The 19,068-nt window shown below is 51.1% G+C and overlaps 6 protein-coding genes across 6 annotated transcripts; 3 read left to right on the forward strand and 3 right to left on the reverse strand.

Moving 5' to 3' along the window:
* Positions 1-33: 33 nt before the first annotated feature.
* F4807DRAFT_440129 (uncharacterized protein) lies at positions 34-3,254 on the forward strand. Its single transcript, XM_047999271.1, has one exon. It carries the CDS (start codon positions 222-224, stop codon positions 3,183-3,185), a length of 2,964 nt encoding a protein of 987 aa, XP_047850684.1. The 5' UTR covers positions 34-221; the 3' UTR covers positions 3,186-3,254.
* A 193-nt stretch (positions 3,255-3,447) lies between these two features.
* On the forward strand, positions 3,448-6,935 carry F4807DRAFT_239749 (vacuolar protein sorting-associated protein 11). The gene is made up of 6 exons (XM_047994268.1): positions 3,448-3,566; positions 3,619-3,870; positions 3,934-4,053; positions 4,104-4,745; positions 4,796-5,365; positions 5,413-6,935. The coding sequence occupies exons 1-6, from the start codon at positions 3,552-3,554 to the stop codon at positions 6,760-6,762; spliced, it is 2,949 nt and encodes a 982-aa protein (XP_047850685.1). The 5' UTR covers positions 3,448-3,551; the 3' UTR covers positions 6,763-6,935.
* F4807DRAFT_239738 (uncharacterized protein) lies at positions 6,936-8,901 on the reverse strand. The gene is made up of 2 exons (XM_047994267.1): positions 7,608-8,901; positions 6,936-7,417 (listed from the first exon to the last, which is right to left on the reverse strand). The coding sequence occupies exons 1-2, from the start codon at positions 8,562-8,564 to the stop codon at positions 7,109-7,111; spliced, it is 1,266 nt and encodes a 421-aa protein (XP_047850686.1). The 5' UTR covers positions 8,565-8,901; the 3' UTR covers positions 6,936-7,108.
* On the forward strand, positions 8,785-10,428 carry F4807DRAFT_239752 (chorismate synthase). Its single transcript, XM_047994269.1, has 3 exons — positions 8,785-8,993; positions 9,082-9,127; positions 9,181-10,428. The coding sequence occupies exons 2-3, from the start codon at positions 9,093-9,095 to the stop codon at positions 10,406-10,408; spliced, it is 1,263 nt and encodes a 420-aa protein (XP_047850687.1). The 5' UTR covers positions 8,785-8,993; positions 9,082-9,092; the 3' UTR covers positions 10,409-10,428.
* Positions 10,429-11,065: 637 nt separating this feature from the next.
* F4807DRAFT_453588 (uncharacterized protein) lies at positions 11,066-15,953 on the reverse strand (the record flags this gene model as incomplete). The annotated part of the gene is made up of 3 exons (XM_048000480.1): positions 11,066-11,094; positions 11,175-13,394; positions 13,442-15,953. The coding sequence occupies 3 exons, from the start codon at positions 15,951-15,953 to the stop codon at positions 11,066-11,068; spliced, it is 4,761 nt and encodes a 1,586-aa protein (XP_047850688.1).
* A 1,744-nt stretch (positions 15,954-17,697) lies between these two features.
* On the reverse strand, positions 17,698-18,690 carry F4807DRAFT_463937 (Nucleotidylyl transferase; the record flags this gene model as incomplete). Its single annotated transcript, XM_048002043.1, has 1 exon — positions 17,698-18,690. One exon carries the CDS (start codon positions 18,688-18,690, stop codon positions 17,698-17,700), a length of 993 nt encoding a protein of 330 aa, XP_047850689.1.
* Positions 18,691-19,068: the final 378 nt, after the last annotated feature.

A 19,068-nucleotide genomic window follows, 5' to 3' on the forward strand; every position in this document is an offset into this window, starting at 1 on the left:
TTACCTAAGACAATGTGGCTGAAATGCCGTCCTCGCCCTCCTTTAACTTCAATATTCAACTCAATAGTCTCAGTGCTACACCTGTTACCTAAACTAAAACCGTCCGACTTTCAGGGCTGATCTGAATCTTGAAAGATAACACCAATACCTTACCATGATAAACATCAAACGATTGGGCGAATGATGATGATGAGAAACGAAGAGAACTCTCCTGCTCAGCAATGTCTATCCAGCATTTGCCGGAGCATGTCATTGCCCAGATCAAGTCGTCTACCACCATAACTTCGCTTAATAGTGTTGTATATGGCTTGGTAAAGAATTCGCTGGATGCTGACGCAACTAAAATTACCATATCTATCGATTACACTCGAGGCAATTGCTCTGTTGAGGATAATGGCTTGGGAATTCCACCGAGCGAATTCAAGTCCACTGGTGGGCTAGGCAAATTGCATTATACGTCTAAATTCCCTGCTCGTAAAGATATCCACGGTCGGCATGGTACCTTTGTAGCATCAGTGGCTGCTTTATCATTACTCTCCATTACGTCTCATCACCATAGCTATCATTCTCACAACACAATCAAAATCCACAACGCTGAAGTCTTGGCACGGCATATCCCTGCGTTGCCGGAACAAAGGTTGTTAAGTTTCCCTCATGGGACTCGAACTACTGTCCGGGACCTCTTTGGGTCGATGCCGGTGAGAGTCAAGCAGAGGGCCATCGACGCTGAGAGAGGTATCCATGCTAAGGATTGGGAACGACTAAAACGCGGCCTTGTAGCCTTGTTACTCGCTTGGCCAGGCCAGGTCTCTGTATCACTTCGAGACTCTATAGACCAGCGCACTTTTGCGATCCGAATACCTGTGGAGTCCTCAATGATCCAGAACGAGAAAAATGAAATTATTGGCCTTACCACTCGTGTTTCGAGAGTATTATTCCAAGCTCAGCTATGTGATGATCATTCTCGAGATCTATGGGTCCCCCTTACAGCATCGGCAGGTTCAGTTTCCGTCGTAGGGGCAATATCGCTAGTTCCAATAATATCTCGACAGGTGCAGTTTATCAGCATAGGCATTCAACCGGTGTCTAATGAACACGGCTCAAACGTCCTTTACGAAGAGATCAATCGATTATTTGCAAATTCTAGCTTCGGTGTAGAAGAAGTCGCCGGCAATCTCGATGAGGATGAACAAAATAGGCGAGCTAAGGATCGTCGATTCAAAGCAGACGGGTACACCAACCAGGAACTTCGGGGTAGGAAAGGGGTTGATCGATGGCCCATGTTCTATATCAAAATTAATCTTGAAGAACAGGCACCCCGACTTGCTAGTAATGACGTGGATGAAATCTTCAATGAACGCCACCAGGATTTACAGGCAATCGTCGATATTATAACTGCAGTAATCTATGAATTTCTCAAGGCGCATCACTTTCGCCCAAGATATTCCAGGCCTCGCAAGGTTTTATCATCTAAACAATCGAACTCTCGGGATAGGCATAGTAAATCAGTATCTAGGAGCTCCACCCCAAGAGAGGATTCTAAAACAGGCCGCATTCGTACACCTCGAAACCATTCATCCGTTGGAGATTTGGCCATTACTAGGTTGAATCTTGCTCCTAGTAACTCTGGACTACGACCTGAATCTCCATTCGATTCATGGACACGTATTAAGTCGGGACAACCTCAGTATGCTCATCTGTATGAGAAGGCCACCTCGGACCAACAAGAAGCTGAAGAGTGTGGTCATAGCCGAACCCCCATGACAGGGTCTTTATGCACAGGGGACGATGACGATATAGAAAACACCCCTCTCGTTGCTCCGGATGGCGCGCTGTTACGTTTTCCTTTCCCTGACGTCGAAATGAGCGTGCCTGAAATTAGCCAGAAGAGCACCCCCGAAAAGGAGGACCTAGATGAGGGATCATCGTTAATTGAAGAAAATGCGGGAATCTCGTGGACCAATCCAACGACCAAAGAAACCTTTTCTATCGATGACCGGACTGGCCTGGTGCTACAGCCTCAAATGAATGCGACTGAAATGCCGCGTGCTAGCCGTTTACCGTTGAGAAAGAAGCTACGCACAAACACCAGACCAGTTCCTAGAGACGAGAGGAGCAAATGGTTAGGCGATCTCTTGTCATCCTGGGAAAATCCTGTATTTCCGTCACATGAGCCACCAATCCCCGTTGCCTTTGATGAAGCAAAGACGTTGGCCCTAGTAACGAAGGCATCAGGCGACTGTTTTCATGGGTGCGAATCGAAGTCGGTAGACTTTGCACAGGCCTCTCACAATATCGAGGGTCGACTATCTAAAGATGATTTACGGAATGCCAATATCATAGCCCAGGTCGACAGAAAGTTCATATTAACAAAAGTTCCTTTGTCCTCCAACCCACCCAATCCAGGTAAAAGTAAAGTGGGTGAAACATCATTACTCGTCATGATTGATCAACATGCCGCGGATGAACGGTGTCGGGTTGAAGCCTTAATGAAGGATTATTTCGTGGTTCTGGAAGATGATGGTATTTCTCCGATGGAGGAACGCCACCAGTCGATCTATGCCCAATCATTGCCGTTGGAGAAGCCCATCATCTTCGACGTCTCCCGTCAGGATAGTCGTCAACTCGAACGCTCCAAGGAGTATTTCACGCATTGGGGGGTTCTATTTGAAGTCAATTCGGCATCAAAACCAAAGTCCGAGGGGAAAGGAGGGGCGAAATTGAATGTCCTTGGGTTGCCGCCGAGCATATCTGAAAGATGTCGTGCGGAACCCCGTTTACTTATCGAGTTATTGAGGAAAGAAGCATGGAAATTTGACGAGCAAAGCCACGGTGTCTTACGGTCCACGCAAACGGAGGAGGAGCAGGGGAATGATGATAACACTACCGAATTACACTGGCTCGCTAGGCTTCATGGATGTCCCCACGGCATCCTAGAAATGATTAACTCGAGGGCATGCCGCAGTTCCATAATGTTCAACGACGTGCTTTCCCACGAGGAATGTGTCGACCTGGTTAAGCGGTTAGCGGACTGCACCTTGCCTTTCCAATGTGCCCATGGAAGACCATCAATGGTACCGCTGGTCGATATAGGAAGTATCCCAATGGGCATGGATGATGTTGGGAAGCATAAAGGTAGTTTTGGCGAGGAGTTTAGGAGGTGGAAATCTAGCAGATCAAATTAATAGTATATTGTAATTGAATGAGATAATCCAAGATACCCATTTCTATTTCAAAGTTTCTAGACAAACCAGAATTCTGACCTGCTACTATTATCATAGGTATGTTATATAATAGGGGTACAAATATGCGCTTTGTGATTACTAGGAATATATGCATACCAAGACCACATAATATGCATTTATGCATAAAAGGCGAAATACATGTCTTTAAAGGCGGCTCTACCTAATCTATCGATAAGGCAGGTAGCTCCCAATTCGCGGCGCGGTGACGTCCTAAGCTATTAAACAATCAGCATAACAACTACAACTCTATGGAACGATGAAAGAACGCCACCGATCTGATTGTCGATAGCATTTTAACAATACGCCATGGCTTTGCTGTTGGTAAGGTATACCAACTTGGTCCCCAAATCCAACGTTACCTAACATACTATAGTGGAAAGCGTTCGACTTCTTCGAAGTTAGCCAAGTCAAGCTCGGCGACGATGAGACACGATCACTCTTTGAGAATAACGAGATATCAAGCGTCTGTTCCGGGTCCGATAGTCTATTTATAGGGAGCGATAATGGATACGTACGCATCATCGGACCTAGCTGGAAGATCGTTCGGAGCTTTCATGCACATGAGACGGGTCGCATTACCCATATGCGCCAGGTCGAGGGGACAAGTCTTCTCGTAACTGTCTCGGTAGGATCTCTATATGCGGTCGATGTATGACCTCAGACAATAAATGGAGCTGATCGGAATTAGGAGGACCTTAGCAATGAGCCGGTATTGAAGGTCTGGGCATTAGACAAGCCTGTTAAGAAGACGGGATTACCTACCTGCCTAAGTACATTAAGCATACACAACGGCCGAAAACAGTTCCCCGTGAGTATATCTATGATGCCATACGTGAACATTAGTTAACTCAATACCAGATCTCATCCTTCACCGCACTCGATGACCTATCACAACTCGCCGTAGGATTCGCAAACGGAGCAGTCACTGTAATACGAGGTGATCTTATACACGACCGAGGCACAAAGCAGAGGATAGTCTACGAATCAGAAGAACCGATAACAGGAGTCGAATTCGTAGCCGACCCCAAGCTCACGACGCTGTTTGTTGCAACGACCTCTAAACTCCTGAAGCTGGTTATATCAGGAAAAGGCCAAGGCCAGCCTCCGAGGACAATAGAGGATGCCGGGTGTGCAGCTGGGTGTATGACAGTAAACAACAAAACCGGGGATATCATCGTGGTTCGGGATGACGCTGTGTACTATTATAGCTCGGAGGGAAGGGGACTCTGCTTTGCTAACGATGGAGTCACGAGTCTGGTATCAACATTCCAGGATTATGTCGCACTCATTGCGCCGCCCCCAGCTTCTGGAAGTGGAGGCTCTGACAGTATTAGACGTCGTTTTGGGGGGACAAACACAGAATCTCTGTTCAATGCCGCTAGGTTCACAATGGTGGACCCCTCCCTTCAAATAGTCGCCCATTCTGAATCTCTCATCTCTGAAGTCAAGGTGATCTTTCAGATATGGGGAGACTTGTATATTCTCACGCAAGATGGGAAGGTAGGAGAAGCCTCTGTTCTCTTACACTATAATGTGCTCACGGAAGTCAGGTCAACCGGTACCATGAGAAGTCGTTGCAACAAAGACTCGAGTTATTGTATCAACGGAATCTATTCCCGCTTGCTATCAACCTCGCGCAGAAGTCTGGCATGGACCTACAACAACAGAACGTCATCTACCGGAAATATGGCGACCATCTATACCAGAAAGGAGACTACGACAGCGCCATGTCACAATACATCAAGGCGATCGACAACACAGAACCGTCGCAAGTGATCCGAAAGTTCCTTGATACGCAAAGGATACATAACCTAATCGAGTATCTTGAAGAGTTACACGAGCGTCATAAAGCCACCGCGGATCACACAACTCTGCTGCTAAACTGTTATGCTAAGCTAAAGGATGTCGATAAGTTGGAGAAGTTCATCAAGTCCGAGGGAGATCTCAAATTTGATTTGGAAACAGCTATAACCATGTGTAGACAAGGCGGTTACTTTGAACAGGCTGCCTACCTTGCCACAAAGCATGGTGAAAACGATCTAGTAGTAGATATTCTGATCGAAGACTCCAAGAACTACGCGGAAGCGCTCGACTTCATATGGCACCTGGATGCTGAAACGGTACGTAACTTGGACCCCTGTGCTATTTGAAGACTAATTTTCTATAGGCGTACCCGTGTTTAATGAAGTATGCGAGAGTACTCTTAGAGAATTGTCCTAGTGACACTACGAAGATATTTATCGACTATTACACGGGAAAATACAAACCGAAAGTCCATAAAGTTCCATTAGAAGAGACGCAGACTATATCGAGTGGTGGATTTGTAGCTGGTGCTACCACAGCTGTGCAGAATCTAACTAGTTTACTTCCTCTCCCGTATATGAATACTTCTGCGATACCTACACCTACCGGCCAGGGATCACAAGCAACTATTAGCGACGCAGGTGCTATAATAGAGCCCGAGACGAATGGTGATCCGAAGTACACACCACCGCCTCCTCGAACAGCCTTCTCGTCTTTCATCGACCATTCAGATGAGTTTATCGTCTTCCTCGAAGCTTGTCTAAAAGAGGATTCCCTCAACGAGTCGGATAAAGCAGACATATATACGACCCTATTCGAGATGTATCTCCACAAAGCCAGCGAGAGGAAGGGAATGCAGCGAGAAGAGTGGGAGCTCAAAGCGAAGAAGCTCATCGAGGGACGCGAAGTGCCTATCGAGAACTCAAACGTCCTTCTGCTATCCCACCTATCGGACTTCCGCGACGGCACGACCCTAGTCAAAGAGCAGTCCGGCCTGCTATCCGACATCTTCCGGTCCTACACCTCGGCCAAGGACACGCGCGGAGCCATCAAGGCGCTCCGCAAGTACGGGCCGGAGGAGCCGCAGCTGTACCCGGCGGCGCTCGCGTACTTCACGTCGGACGCGCGGATCCTGGAGGAGGCGGGCCCCGAGGAGCTGGCGAACGTGCTGGACAAGATCGACCGGGACGGGCTGATGGCGCCGCTGCAGGTGATCCAGACGCTGGGCTCGAACGCGGTGGCGACGATGGGCATGATCAAGCCGTACCTGCGGGAGACGATCACGCGGGAGCGGCGCGAGATCGCGTCGAACCGGAGGCAGACGAACTCATTCCGCAAAGAGACGGAGGCAAAGCGGGCCGAGATGGCGGAGCTCGGGACAAAACCCGCCGTCTTCCAGGCCCAGCGCTGCCCCGGATGCGGCGGCCTGCTCGAGCTCCCCGCCGTCCATTTCCTCTGCAAGCACAGCTTCCACCAGCGCTGCTTGAAGCAGCAAGGCGGTGGCGGCGAGGACGGGGCGGAAGCGGAGGTCGAGTGTCCCGTGTGCGCTGTTAATAACGCGGCTGTTCGCGCGATGAAGAGGAGTCAGGATGAGAGGGCTGATAGGCATGATTTGTTTAAGGATGCGCTGGAGAAGGGCGATGAGAGGGAGAGGTTTAGGACGGTGGCGCAGTGGTTTGGGCAGGGTGTTATGGGGGCTGGGACTGCGGAGTAGAGGTGAGATTTGGAGATTGAAGTTGGAGGTTTGAAGTTGGAAGTTTAAGTGAGGTTGAGCTTGAGGTTGGTGGTGAGAATGAAAGGAGGGAAGGGGCTTATGATGCGACGATACGATATTCTAGGTTGGAAGTTGGAAGTTAAGGGTGTCGTACAATGAGTACTACAACTCTGTCTATATGCCGGTTTTCCACAGGTCTATGTGCATCTATATATAGTATACAGGAGTAACAGCACTACTCAGTCCTGGCTTTTTTTATTTCTTGTCTTTCGAGATACTCCTTATACGTTAGGTAGACATGAGAAGTAGATAAGTAAATGGTTTTATTCACACTTTAAATCTTTAACTACTCAGAACTCTTGAAGCGCGTCAAGTGCTCAATAGGGCCTACACCAAATAAATAGTTAAGCAAGGTCCCGGTGTACTCATCGTTGATTCGGGGCCGCCAGTCGGGGACTTGGTGGAGGTACGTCGAGATTAGAGGCTGGAGTAGACTGGACCCGAAAACGTCGACGATCTGGCCGTGGCGTACCGTCATGGCGAGGGGGGAGGGCGGCATGGTGGCCGGGAGAGCAGGGCGTGGACGCGGGTCTTCGGAGGTGGGGTACAAGGAGAAGGTGAATTGGGGGGTTTGCGTGTATATCCACTCCGGTGACTGTTTGATGTTAGGAGATTTGAATTGATTCAGAGAAGGGGAGGGTTGCTTGTTGGACGTTGGACGTATGTGATATGTATGCGCCCGCGCCAAATACGTACACCCCCTTCAGCATGGTCCCTATTCTCTCGTATATCATAATATGACAGAGAGATGGGGGGATGAAATGTTATGAAATGAAGCAACGTACCTGAAGCTCAACATACCCCTTCACGACAAAAGGCCCCTCCTCTAAGATCTTCTGGACATCGGCCGCGTCGATGATCTCGGGATCCACGGCCCCGTACATGGCACCGAACTCAGCAACGACGGCCTCCTCGAAGGACCCCAGGTCCGCGACGCCGACGTTGCGGATGGCGCTGCGCACGCTCTCGGCGCCGCGCGCCTTGATGTACGGCGCGGCGGGGGAGCGTAGCAGCGCGCCGACGAGCGATAAGTTGGGCGAGGACAGGAGACAGGTCCCGTGGTGGAGGAAGCGCTCGCATATCAGCTTGTACGCGGAGCCGGAGACCTTGAAGGTTTTTTGGGTCTGGGGTTGCTGTTGCTGTGCTGCTGCGGAAGACGAGGAGACGTCGAGCACGATGTCGTGCCGCTCGTTGACGCGGAACGAGACGTCGTTTTCCGGGACGGCGAGGGTGGATAGCGCTCGCACGACCATGGCCGCGTGCTTATTCCGGTCGAGGGGGGCCGACGGGCAGATCACGCTGTAGTTCACGTTGCCGAGGTCGTGGAAGACGGTGCCGCCGCCGGACCTCCGGCGGACTAGGAGGACGCCGTCATCTTTCGGACTTTCATCTCCTTTTCCAGGCGTACTACCTTCACCGGAGATTATCGCGTTCGATCGCTTGAGAGCGCCTAAGTTCACCTCGACCCAGGGATTTTGGTTCCGGCCGATGACGACGCAGGGCCGGTTCGTATACAGGAACAGTACGAAGGAGTCCAGGGGAGACTTTTGGAGCAGGAAATGCTCGATGGACAGATTAAGGTACGGGTCTGTCGACCGTGAGATATACACTTGGACCCGGTTCGAAGGGTGAGAGACGGTCTCTAGGCTGAGGTAACGGCACACGCCAGGGTGTATATTAGATCTATGAGGTCTTATACATGGCCTAGCGAGGGTGGTGAGAAGGCGCCGTAAGAGAGCCATGAGAGGTTGTTGGCGATATTTCTTCGTCTCATCTCATATCAAGCCATCTTATATATCATCTTAATCCGAATAACACCAATAAATCTCAACAATAAGATGTAAGTTTCTTAAGTCGCCAAGTGAGTAGGTAGAGATGAGTAAGTGATAGATCTTAGTGGCTGGGCATATAAGAGAAATCCTTGTCGCCTCTGGATCCCTGCAACTCCGTGACCCACATAGCCGGGTCGGAACCAGGAAACTGAAGCCCTATCGATAAAGAAAAGTAAATCGCGGGGCTAAAATCGGAGAGTTAGGTGGATGCCCCACTATCGTAAGAGGCTTCGAAAATTAATTCCTTTTGTTCTTTGACTCATCAAACAAAGCTTTCTACTCCGTTAAAAAGGACGACGCTGATTTCTAATATCTAAGGAATTGGCGAATACTACACTAGTTAGTTGACCTTATAAGTTCCCGTCCTAATTGAACTCGGGTATTGTTTGTCTTGTTTGGTGGAATCTAATTCGTCGTGCCTTATTCGATTATCGCAAAATGTCGACCTTCGGATCCTCGTTTAGGGTGACTACGTTAGTTGCGCAACCCAATTGACCTTTCTAGCACTGTCTAACAAACATTCTAGCTACGGCGAATCCCATTGCCGATCAGTGGGATGCATTATCGACGGCTGCCCGCCGGGCATGGAGCTCACAGAAGCGGACATTCAACCACAAATGAACCGTCGCCGGCCGGGCCAGAGCAGCATCACAACACCCCGAAACGAGAAAGACAAAGTCGCCATACAATCCGGTACCGAGTTCGGCGTCACTCTCGGCACTCCCATTGGCCTCGTGGTTCTCAATGAGGATCAGAGGCCCAAGGACTATGGGAACAACACAATGGATCGTTTCCCACGGCCCAGTCACGCGGATTGGACCTACCTCGAGAAGTACGGCGTTAAGGCGAGCAGCGGTGGTGGAAGGAGCTCGGCTCGGGAGACTATCGGCAGGGTAGCTGCAGGCGCCATCGCCGAGAAGTACCTCAAGCTTGCCTTCGGCGTGGAGATCACCGCTTTCGTAACGTCCGTCGGCGCAGTCCACATGTTCCCACCCACACCCGAGTGTCCAACACAAAGCCAGAACCCCGCGTTCTTAGAGCTTATCCAATCGATCGACCGGGAAACCGTCGACAAGTTCTTGCCCGTGCGGTGTCCGAACGAGGAGGCCTCTCAGAAGATGGCCGACTACATAGCCGCCTTCAAGGATCGTAACGACAGCATCGGCGGCACCGTCACCTGCGTCATCAAGAACGTGCCTAGCGGGCTGGGAGAGCCGTGCTTCGACAAGCTAGAGGCGAAGCTCGGACACGCCATGCTCAGCATACCGGCGACCAAGGGCTTCGAGGTCGGCTCCGGCTTCGGCGGGTGCGAGGTCCCCGGCTCGATCCACAACGACCCCTTCATCAAGGCGCCTGACGCGCCCTCCTCTGAGCAAGAGACGGGCGCGGGGCGCAACGGGACGCCGAGGCCGAGACTCACGACCAAGACGAATAACTCGGGCGGCATCCAGGGGGGCATCTCGAACGGCGCGCCTATCTACTTCCGCGTCGCGTTCAAGCCGCCGGCGACCATCAGCCAGGCGCAGACGACGGCAACGTACGACGGCGAGTCCGAGGGCGTGCTGGAGGCGAAGGGGAGGCACGACCCCTGCGTGGTGCCGAGGGCGGTGCCGATCGTCGAGGCCATGGCCGCGCTCGTCGTCATGGACGCGCTGATGCAGCAGATGGGCAGGCACGAGGCTAAGAGGCATCTGCCGCCCGCGAAGATAACCGTGCCGGTTTCGGATAATGGTGTTTCTATGGGTGCGAAATAGGGGGGTTCGGGGATGGATAAAATGGTAATACTGTAAAAGTTACCTAAATAGGTGTGTAATGTGATTTATTGTATCGAATCTCAGGACACTGTTAGTTAGCCTTCTGGAAGCCTGATGGTGCCAAATGACGGTGTGTAAAGAAAACCTTGGTACTACATATAGTACACAGGTAAGAAACGTCCTGAAGGTGGATCTACTGGCGTTCAGGTCCCCGTAGTGCCTTGATGATATCCAAAAACATACGCAATACCTCTTCGTGCGCGAATTAGGACAATAAATAAAAGGTATCGAAGTTGATTGATATCTACCTGCTGATTTCCTACTCATGTAAAGGATAAGGGAAGAGAAGAGTTAATCACTAGTTTCTGTTCCAACGTAATGGAGTTTAGTGATAAGGGGCGCCTAACTGCAACTTGGAACCCTCTGACAATTTCAATGGGTGGGCTAAATCCAGGCATATAGACAGACGTCGGGTGTTTTCGGGGCACGTTGACACCGGTTACCCTCCCTCACTTGTAACTTCAGTCACAAAACTCTCCCAATTTCGATATAAGCCGAAAGACTGATTCTCAATACTTCATCGTGTATTTAAAGGGTATCTCTGATGATCATAATATCATACATAAAATAAACCGCCACATATATATATATTTATCCCTAGACATAGCCCATCCCATCAGCTCGCTCTATCAAGACCGACGTTGCGTATTCCCCCTCCGCAACAAAGACAACCGCGCCTTAATCGGATTCGCCGTCCCCCCATTACCACCACCACCATCGTCATCGTGTCTAAAATACGACGAGAAAGGCGTACTATCCACGTTAATATCGATCGACGGCGCGCGTCGTTCTCCTAGGTGAGGCGGCGGTGCGGGGTGGTGGTAGTCCTCCGGCCACTGCTGGTGATAACCTTGGTACCCGTAGTCCTGGGACACGGGCGAGAGGTCGCCGCCCCGGTGCTGGCTGGCGGACTCGGCGTAATGTGTTTGGCTCGGGTCCGATATGCTGGACCCGCCGTGGTTGTTGTGCGTGTTGTTAGACGACGATAACAGAGATACCCCATCCGCGTTATACTCGCGCGCGTCTCCCGCCGCACTCTCCGCGCCGCGCGATACGCCGTCCCGAACTTCTGACCCGTGACCGTCGTCGTAAGACACAGCATTGCCCGCAGCTCTCTTCTCATCATCGCTCCCCACAATCTCGATCCCCCACCTCTGCGCCCCATCCGCCCCCGTAAACCAGCCCAACCGCGCCTTCGTCACACCATCAGCCTTCAACTGCGCCATGCCCTTCTCCCTAGCCTCCCTAAGCAACTTCTCGCTCCCGGCCATGAGGACGACGACATCCGCTATGCTCTCGATCTTGCGCAGGAGCAGACGCGTGTAGCGCCGCGAGGCGACGGCCAGGATCACGGTGGCGACGATGAGGTACGCGAGGATCAGCATGCATATCCAGGCCGCGGGCTTCGACATCTTGAGGAGCTCGACGGGGCGCTCGACGTGCAGGGTTATCGGCGAGTCGGAGGACGAGGACGAGGACGAGGACGAGGTTGTGTCGGCTCTTTTGGTGTTGGTGTTGGCGACTGGTTGGTCGAGGTCCGACGGCAGTGCCTCGTTCGGCGGTTGGAAGACGTAGCCCCCCGTCGTGTAGGAGACGTTGTTGCTCGCGTAGTTCTGGAACAGCGCCGTGAAGGTCTTCGTCGCGGTGCTCGCTAGCGTGGCCGGGTCCAGCAGCGCTTCGTGGTCGTAGTTGACGAGAGATAGCATGGAGTATGTCATCAGATCGGCGTTTAGGCCGGGCTCCCGGATATTGAAGGTCTGGTCGTCGAGGGGTTCCGTGGCGATATTCCAACTTTCGACGTCGCCGGCAAAATTCGACATGTCCGCGGCGCCGAGCAGGCCGGTCACGAAGAGGATTCCGTGGCTCGTCGTGATGTTGACGCTGTAGAGGTTATCGCACCCCGCGCTCTCGCATAGGCCGTCGTAGTTCTTATGCTGCTTGAAGTCGTCTGACCACGCGTATTGATCTGGCTGTGGCTCGTCGAGGAGGTCGAAGCTGATGACGTGACTATCTTCTGTGCTCACGGTGACGCTGGCGTTCACTGTTTCGATGATGGGCATGCAGTTCAACGCCGTCATCTGAGGCGGTTCGGACCACATTAGTCGGGGCGAAGTTGAACTACTCGATGATGAAGATGAGGACAGGTCATGGTAGCCTTCTACCGGACGGCCGTGAATCCATTTTACGGTGAAGTTAGCGGGCCAAGACGTCGCGAAATCTGGGTAGAGTGAGTTATTTCTTTGATTTGGCGACCAATATCCTACTGAACTCGTGCCAATCTGTCCGTCGGTAGTCATGTTTTGACAGCACGACATCCTCTTGTTACTCACGAAGAATGTGGTATAATTCCCAGACATGCTCGCGTTATTATCCAGGAAGAGTAAGGTGTTGGAACCTAGCCTATTCAAACCCAATTCGTAGCCGGTTTTCAAGATAGTCGGATCGAGCGTTTGATTCCATGCCGTCGCATTGGTCAAATCCCACTCGGTCAACCAACTCGTGGTGTTTGTGATATCCAAGTGCTCATGTGGAGAGCATTCGAGACGTGCTCTGATTCCTGAGGTCTGTAACGTGACGTTCATCGAGGACTGTGGCACTGTGGATTGATTACCTGTGTTTTGAACGTCCGTCTGCGGCACCGCGGTGGACAAGTCGTGCGGAACGAAGCTCCAACCATCTGAGCTCCAAGCGGGCTGTGATCCGTTCAAGGAGATCTGCACCGCTGCGCCGTATATCCAAGAAGTCTTCAAATTGCTAAATAGCGATGCAAGGGCGCTCTGTTTATAATTGCCTGCGTGGCTGGTGAACTGTAGCGTAGCCTCTGATAAGTGCGGCACGCTGCGCAATTCGAGCTGTCGTTGAACATTCACCTGAAATGGTACGCTGCCGGGTTCTCTATTCCAAACTGACGACATTGCAATCGTGACTATTAAAGTTAGAATATATTTACAGATATAGTATGAAAACACTTACAGATCTCAGCAAGGAATGCACCACCACACACCGTAGCGAGCACGAAGTGCCCTCGTCTAGAAGCTTTCCAAACAGCGTGTAAGAGGTACGACGAGATATACGATACCATCAGGCCTTGGTCCCCGTTGACCGGCTCTTTGGCGAGGGATAGGAAGGGTTGGATTCTACGCATAGTCGTCTCGAGCGCGCCCCACCACAAACCAATCAACACGGCGAGAAAGGTCGTAACAATCGAGGCCGGATTCACATTACTAAGATCGACACCACCGATGGAGATATCAAATGCGTATACGAAAGCTGTCTGATATAACCCGTACATCCCCGAGTACCAGTAGAGATACGCGATTACTATCAGAGTAGCCGAAAGTAGGAGAGTGAATATGATGAGAAGCCAGATGCCAAAGGTGAATGATTGCGGTTTCGCATTGGTGGCGGCCATCGTCTCCGTCGCGTTAATATACTCCGGCGAGTTAGACTGGATTAGATCGTCGACTTCGGGGCTTATTAAACGAATGCCGTCGCTCGTTAATTGGTATCTTTGGTTCGCTACCGCAGTGCGTATCTCTTCGAGCGTGCAGTTATGGAGTCCCTCAAATGACTGTAGTGTGCCAGGCTCCTTTGTAATAAGCTTGGCCGTGCTCATTGCTGGTGCCGGATCGGCGAAAAGACCGAGGGGACGCCTAGAAAGTCTGGTCATGAAGAAGACAACGCCTAATAACACCAGTTGCAAACCTAATGATATTTCAAGGACAATGGCTACCGCAGGCACCACGACAACTCGTCGCCTGGTCTCAGCCGTAGTGCCAGAGATTTCGGAAGGGTTGTTCGTAACAGAGTTATCGAACGTGTCACGGAGAAGCTCTCCGAAGAACCGTTGTTTTATTTTCTCAGCATTCTGGACCGCTGACTGGTCTGAGATTATCTGGGTCGGATCGAAATTGTATAAAGCCAACAGCAGAGTTGCCGGTCCGGATGAGAATGCTACAAAATTCTGGGAAGGCTGCGCCAAATGGACTGACCAAGTCGCGCTAAGGGAGGCGTCCTGGTAGCTAGACACGTTCGCCGTGGTGCTAGGAATTTCTACGCGATTGGACAAGTACTGCTCCTCATCAATATTAACTTGGACATTAGAATTGCCGCTACTAAAGACAACAGTGGCATTGGTATCTCCCATGTAATAGCGTGTCGTGCAAGCTTGGCCTTGGATGGTAAGGTTGGCTGCGTCGGCCGTCAAGTTGGTGCCCCATGAATTGGTAAACACCATGTACTCGTCTTGCGTGCAGTTGGCCTTAGTAAAACTCATCCCATTACTATCGAGGGAGATGTTATTCATGGATATGGTGGTGAGGTTCGACAACGAGTTCCAAAGTGCACCGCCGTTATTTCCAAGATTGGCGCTGTCGGTGACGTTCAGAATACAACCAGATGCTGAGGATAGTCTGACGCTGGTATAATTCACAATTGACGGGCTGTTCTTGAATGGCATGATGAAAATGCCCCCGGGATCTAGGTTCATCTGTTCGCAACTCTCTTCTACATTGAATACCGTGGTTTTCGCTGACCATGTTTGCATCGAGTCAGTGAACTGCGGTCCCAGAGGTACGCTGCCCACTCTGGCTGGCCAGATAGGTTGTATGGCATATTTTTCCGTAATCCACGCAGAGGTCGTGACATTCTGAAGGATGTTGCCAACCGTTCGAAAATATGTAGCAGCTAGCGGTGAAGCCTGAAGCGGCAACAACGAAGAGATATCCAACTTGCTAAACGGTACCTGGTACGTGAAAACGATATCCTCTGTCACGAATAAACTTGAAGAGAAGGGAGACACTAGAAGGAAGCCGAATATGAAAGCTAGAGCTGCGCATAATAACGCCCAGTTCGTTTTTCGACCACGGCCAGGAAATCCTTGGGCAAGGGCGTCCCACCATGCTTCAGCGGTCCAGGTCAGCGACCTGTTCCCCAAAGTGCCATGAGGGGACGAAAGGTACGCGAATGCTTGGGTTCGCTTGACGTCGTTAAGTATTATCGATATTAGAAGGACGTGGATGACTGCGAGTACGGTCGGCACAAATTTGGAGGCTACGACAATACCTCCAGAGCCGTCATCGTCTACCAGTCCCGAATCGCGGCTCGATATGCCGTGGAATACCGCCACCAAAATTTCCAGTATCACTGTCAAAGCCAGGATCGAGGAAAATGTTGGCCACCGCAGAGCATGAGGAAGCCATGATGGTGTGGCCGCATTCTGGGCCCGTCCAAAATCCGAAGGATATTCTTTTATCGTTGTACTGGTGAATCCCGTCCCCACTGTTGCTTTTCTATCGTAAGATCCCATTTGAGGTTGGTAGATATCTTCATCGGCGGGCTGTAATTGATGGTACTGGTCCTGCCCGCCACCGGTCGAAGCTGGATTATGTCCTAGCTCGTAAGGATGTCCAACATTATCGGCATCGTCTGATGTATGCGGTACTGCTTGATAGTCAAGATTATGATTAGGGCCGTGAGATGCCATATTAAAAGGGAATGCTCAACGGCGAATATCTAATGATATATTATATACATAATTATCGGTGAATTCACGACCAGAACATTCGAGAAGTCTTCTCATGCTTCAGTCAAGGCAGCCCTATGTTATGCAATGTTACGTGAAAGTGCTGTGCCTCAGCTCTGCATCGAGCTGAATGTTACAGCACTATTAATAGACCTTGTAAGTGAGTCCGAGGCCCACTTGACTGGCTGGAGACAGTTAGAGAGCCGGACTAGCAGGCTACCATGCTAGGTATGTAATCCTTTAGCTTAAATCTTGGGTTGATATCATGGATGTCTAACGTGATTGGAAGATAGGCTGGATGGGGTGGTTGGGTGGTTCCGTGCTTACCTGGTTCCGCTGTTCTGCTCTGCTGGTCCTACTACCCGGTTCTGCCGGTTCTAGCTAATACGTTTAATATGTGGGCTAATTACTAACATAGCCTCTCTTTCTTAACCGCGCGCGAATCATGATAATGGATACCGTATATTCTGCGAATCGGTATATGTTTTCGAATGCTCGTCCCAATTTGCCGCAATGAGAACGACGCAGAAGAGTTAGAGATACCGCGGTGAATGCCCATGAATAAAAGCAAGCAGGAGATATGGCATGGGTTTTGCCTAAATATAACTAGCCGTGACAAAGCAGACCGTGGGGGCCGTTTTATTTAGTCATCGGCTGAAATGGTATAGGGAAACTTGCTTCGACCATCGTCTCCTGGATTTAAGGACGATCTTGCTCCTTATTGGCAGTCGCAATGTGATCGATTAGATGCATGGAGACAACTTAGGAATAGGCGTGAGCGAACTTTCCTGGAGTAGCCCCAAGGGTGGTTTTACACTAAGAGAAGGTAGGTATGTAATGTTGCCATTTGATTTATAATGTCTCTCGTTATCGAACTTATGAATAGAAACCGCTCAAGTAGGTTGAAATCCCGCAGAAATTATCTCAAGGCGACCTGGTTTATTTGTTACTCGGGGTTAATATCGCGCGCATTATGGCCGGTGTATGACTACCCAAGTGAGTTCTGAATGAGAATCCTAGGGATTCCGCCAATCCGACCTATAACCTATCTGAAATGCTCCGAGGACCATCTGCATAGGCAGTAAGTATCTATGCAAGATATAATAGTAAAACGTAGGACATGTCGTAGTGATGTCGGGGTCAGGTGACTCCCAATATCTAGATGCATGTATATCTTGTGGTTGAAGTCGACGTGCGAGCTGCGATAGACTGATGCGGAAGCGATAAAAAAAAGTAAAATAAAAATGACAAAATAATAGCAAAATAGCAAAAAGCTCGGCCTCGATTCTAACCACTGGACTTGCCCTGAACAGGAGCTAACTGCCGCCCTCCAATGTGGCTCGAACCAAGAACCTACGAAAAACCCCGGACGGTTTTATCTGGGCTGTCATCTCCATTAACCACTACACCAATAGCCAGTTGGTGCATGAACGCAAGTTCAATGGATCAAGCTTGGATTTCGGTAGCAAAGTATGGTATATGAGTCAAACTTTGGCCCTCTTCAGACTGTGCTGCCTGGCGACCCGGCGGATAAGGTCATAGCGTTCGACCTCGTAGTGACTGGCAGATAAACGCCTCGCGGCTTCCGGTATACGCAGTTGCGGCTGGGATTATTCAGTGCTGAAGAAGTCAAGCTTGATTTTCCAATTCGCCGTCATAATCATTACCATCGTCATCATTATCACCATCACCGTCGTCGCCGTAGTCACGCACCATCCTCCGCATACAACCCCTCCCTTCGAATCCACCCCGCCACACCCTCACTAACCAACTTCTTCAACGCATCCCAATCCCGCCTCAGCACCGCCGCGCGCACCTTCGTGCTACTCACAACCTCCTCCTCGCCGTTCCTCCGCCCCTCAACCAAACTAATCCTATCCACCCACCCCGTCTTCCCGCCGACCTTCTCAAGCCCGCCCGTCCTTAGGCCCTCAAGGTACGCCCGTTGCGCCGCCGCGTCGCCCCAGTCCGCGTCCGTGCGCATCGAGACCCGGAGCCGCGCGTGCGCGAAGAAGGGGTCTAGCACGCGCGCCATCGACCCGGACGGGTAGTACTTCGGGTCGAAGACGCGGATCAGCGTGTCGAAGCCCGTGAGGTAGACTTGCTCTACTACCGGCTCCGGCTCCGACTCCTGGGAGTGGTGGTAGAAGCCGGATGAGGCGACGGCGCCGCTTTTCGCGTGGAAGTACGGCTCTGTCGTGACTGCGATGTCGACGCCCTCGCACTCGTTCGCATCGCCGCTGCTACTGTCGCTGTCACCTGCCGTTTCGGTGGAGGTGGAGGTGGATGTGGCTGCTAGCAGGTCCTGGGCGAAGATGTACATCATGGCGAGCCGTTGCGGGAAGGCGGCGGGTTTGGGCGCCTTGTCCGCGTTGTTGATCGCGAGGAGGAGCAGGACGCGCGACTTATCGTCGTCACCATTATTTCTATTACCACTGCCGGGCTGTCTATACTCCGAGAAGGCGGAAAGCGCCATCTGCTGGTGGGCCAGGGTCGGGGGGTTGAACGAGGAGTCGAGGACGAGGAGCCTCTTCGGGACGGCCTTAGGCGGTTGAGGAGCTGGCGACGCCGTGGACGGAGAGGATAGGGAGGAAGGGGTCAAGGAGCACAGGACACGGAAAGTCGCATTGGATAGCTGGTAGCTCTTGAGAGCTTGGGTGAAGTGGGAGACGAGATTTGGGGGGAGTTGTCGAGCCATTGTAGTGTTACTGGCCTCGGACGAAGACATTCTCTTTATTAATGGGTATTGAAAGCTAAGGGGCTTGACGCCTTCTATGATATATAGCAAATGATACGAAACATGGTGAATGTTATACTAATAGCATCACTTATATCGATGCTCAGTAGGATCCTAGACTAAACAGAGAGATTAGGGAATGACAGGGGATGACAGAGGAGGATGAAGAAGTTAGAATACCACCTAGCCCTGGAGAGGAGGGGTCGAATCGAATCATTTAGCGAACGGTTGTTCCCGTCAGTGGAGACCTGTAATCTTATCTCATCTAATCTCCTTAAACCAACCTTTCCTGTATCGAAATATTCAGTTCTAGAAACTAGACGTAATACGTATAATTGC

The sequence above is a fragment of the Annulohypoxylon truncatum genome, assembly GCF_022578515.1.
Source record: "Annulohypoxylon truncatum strain CBS 140777 unplaced genomic scaffold F4807scaffold_36, whole genome shotgun sequence".
NCBI classification, from domain to species: domain Eukaryota; kingdom Fungi; phylum Ascomycota; class Sordariomycetes; order Xylariales; family Hypoxylaceae; genus Annulohypoxylon; species Annulohypoxylon truncatum.

Coding starts and splice junctions, on each gene's coding strand:
- F4807DRAFT_440129 (XM_047999271.1), top strand. CDS start 222: ATGTCTATCCAGCATTTGCCGGAGCATGTCATTGCCCAGATCAAGTCG.
- F4807DRAFT_239749 (XM_047994268.1), top strand. Junction 3,871..3,933: donor GTCTTCTCGTAACTGTCTCG/GTAGGATCTCTA, acceptor GATCGGAATTAG/GAGGACCTTAGCAATGAGCC. Junction 5,366..5,412: donor GGCACCTGGATGCTGAAACG/GTACGTAACTTG, acceptor AATTTTCTATAG/GCGTACCCGTGTTTAATGAA.
- F4807DRAFT_239738 (XM_047994267.1), bottom strand. CDS start 8,564: ATGGCTCTCTTACGGCGCCTTCTCACCACCCTCGCTAGGCCATGTATA. Junction 7,418..7,607: donor AGGGGTATGTTGAGCTTCAG/GTACGTTGCTTC, acceptor AACATCAAACAG/TCACCGGAGTGGATATACAC.
- F4807DRAFT_239752 (XM_047994269.1), top strand. CDS start 9,093: ATGTCGACCTTCGGATCCTCGTTTAGGGTGACTAC. Junction 9,128..9,180: donor TCCTCGTTTAGGGTGACTAC/GTTAGTTGCGCA, acceptor CAAACATTCTAG/CTACGGCGAATCCCATTGCC.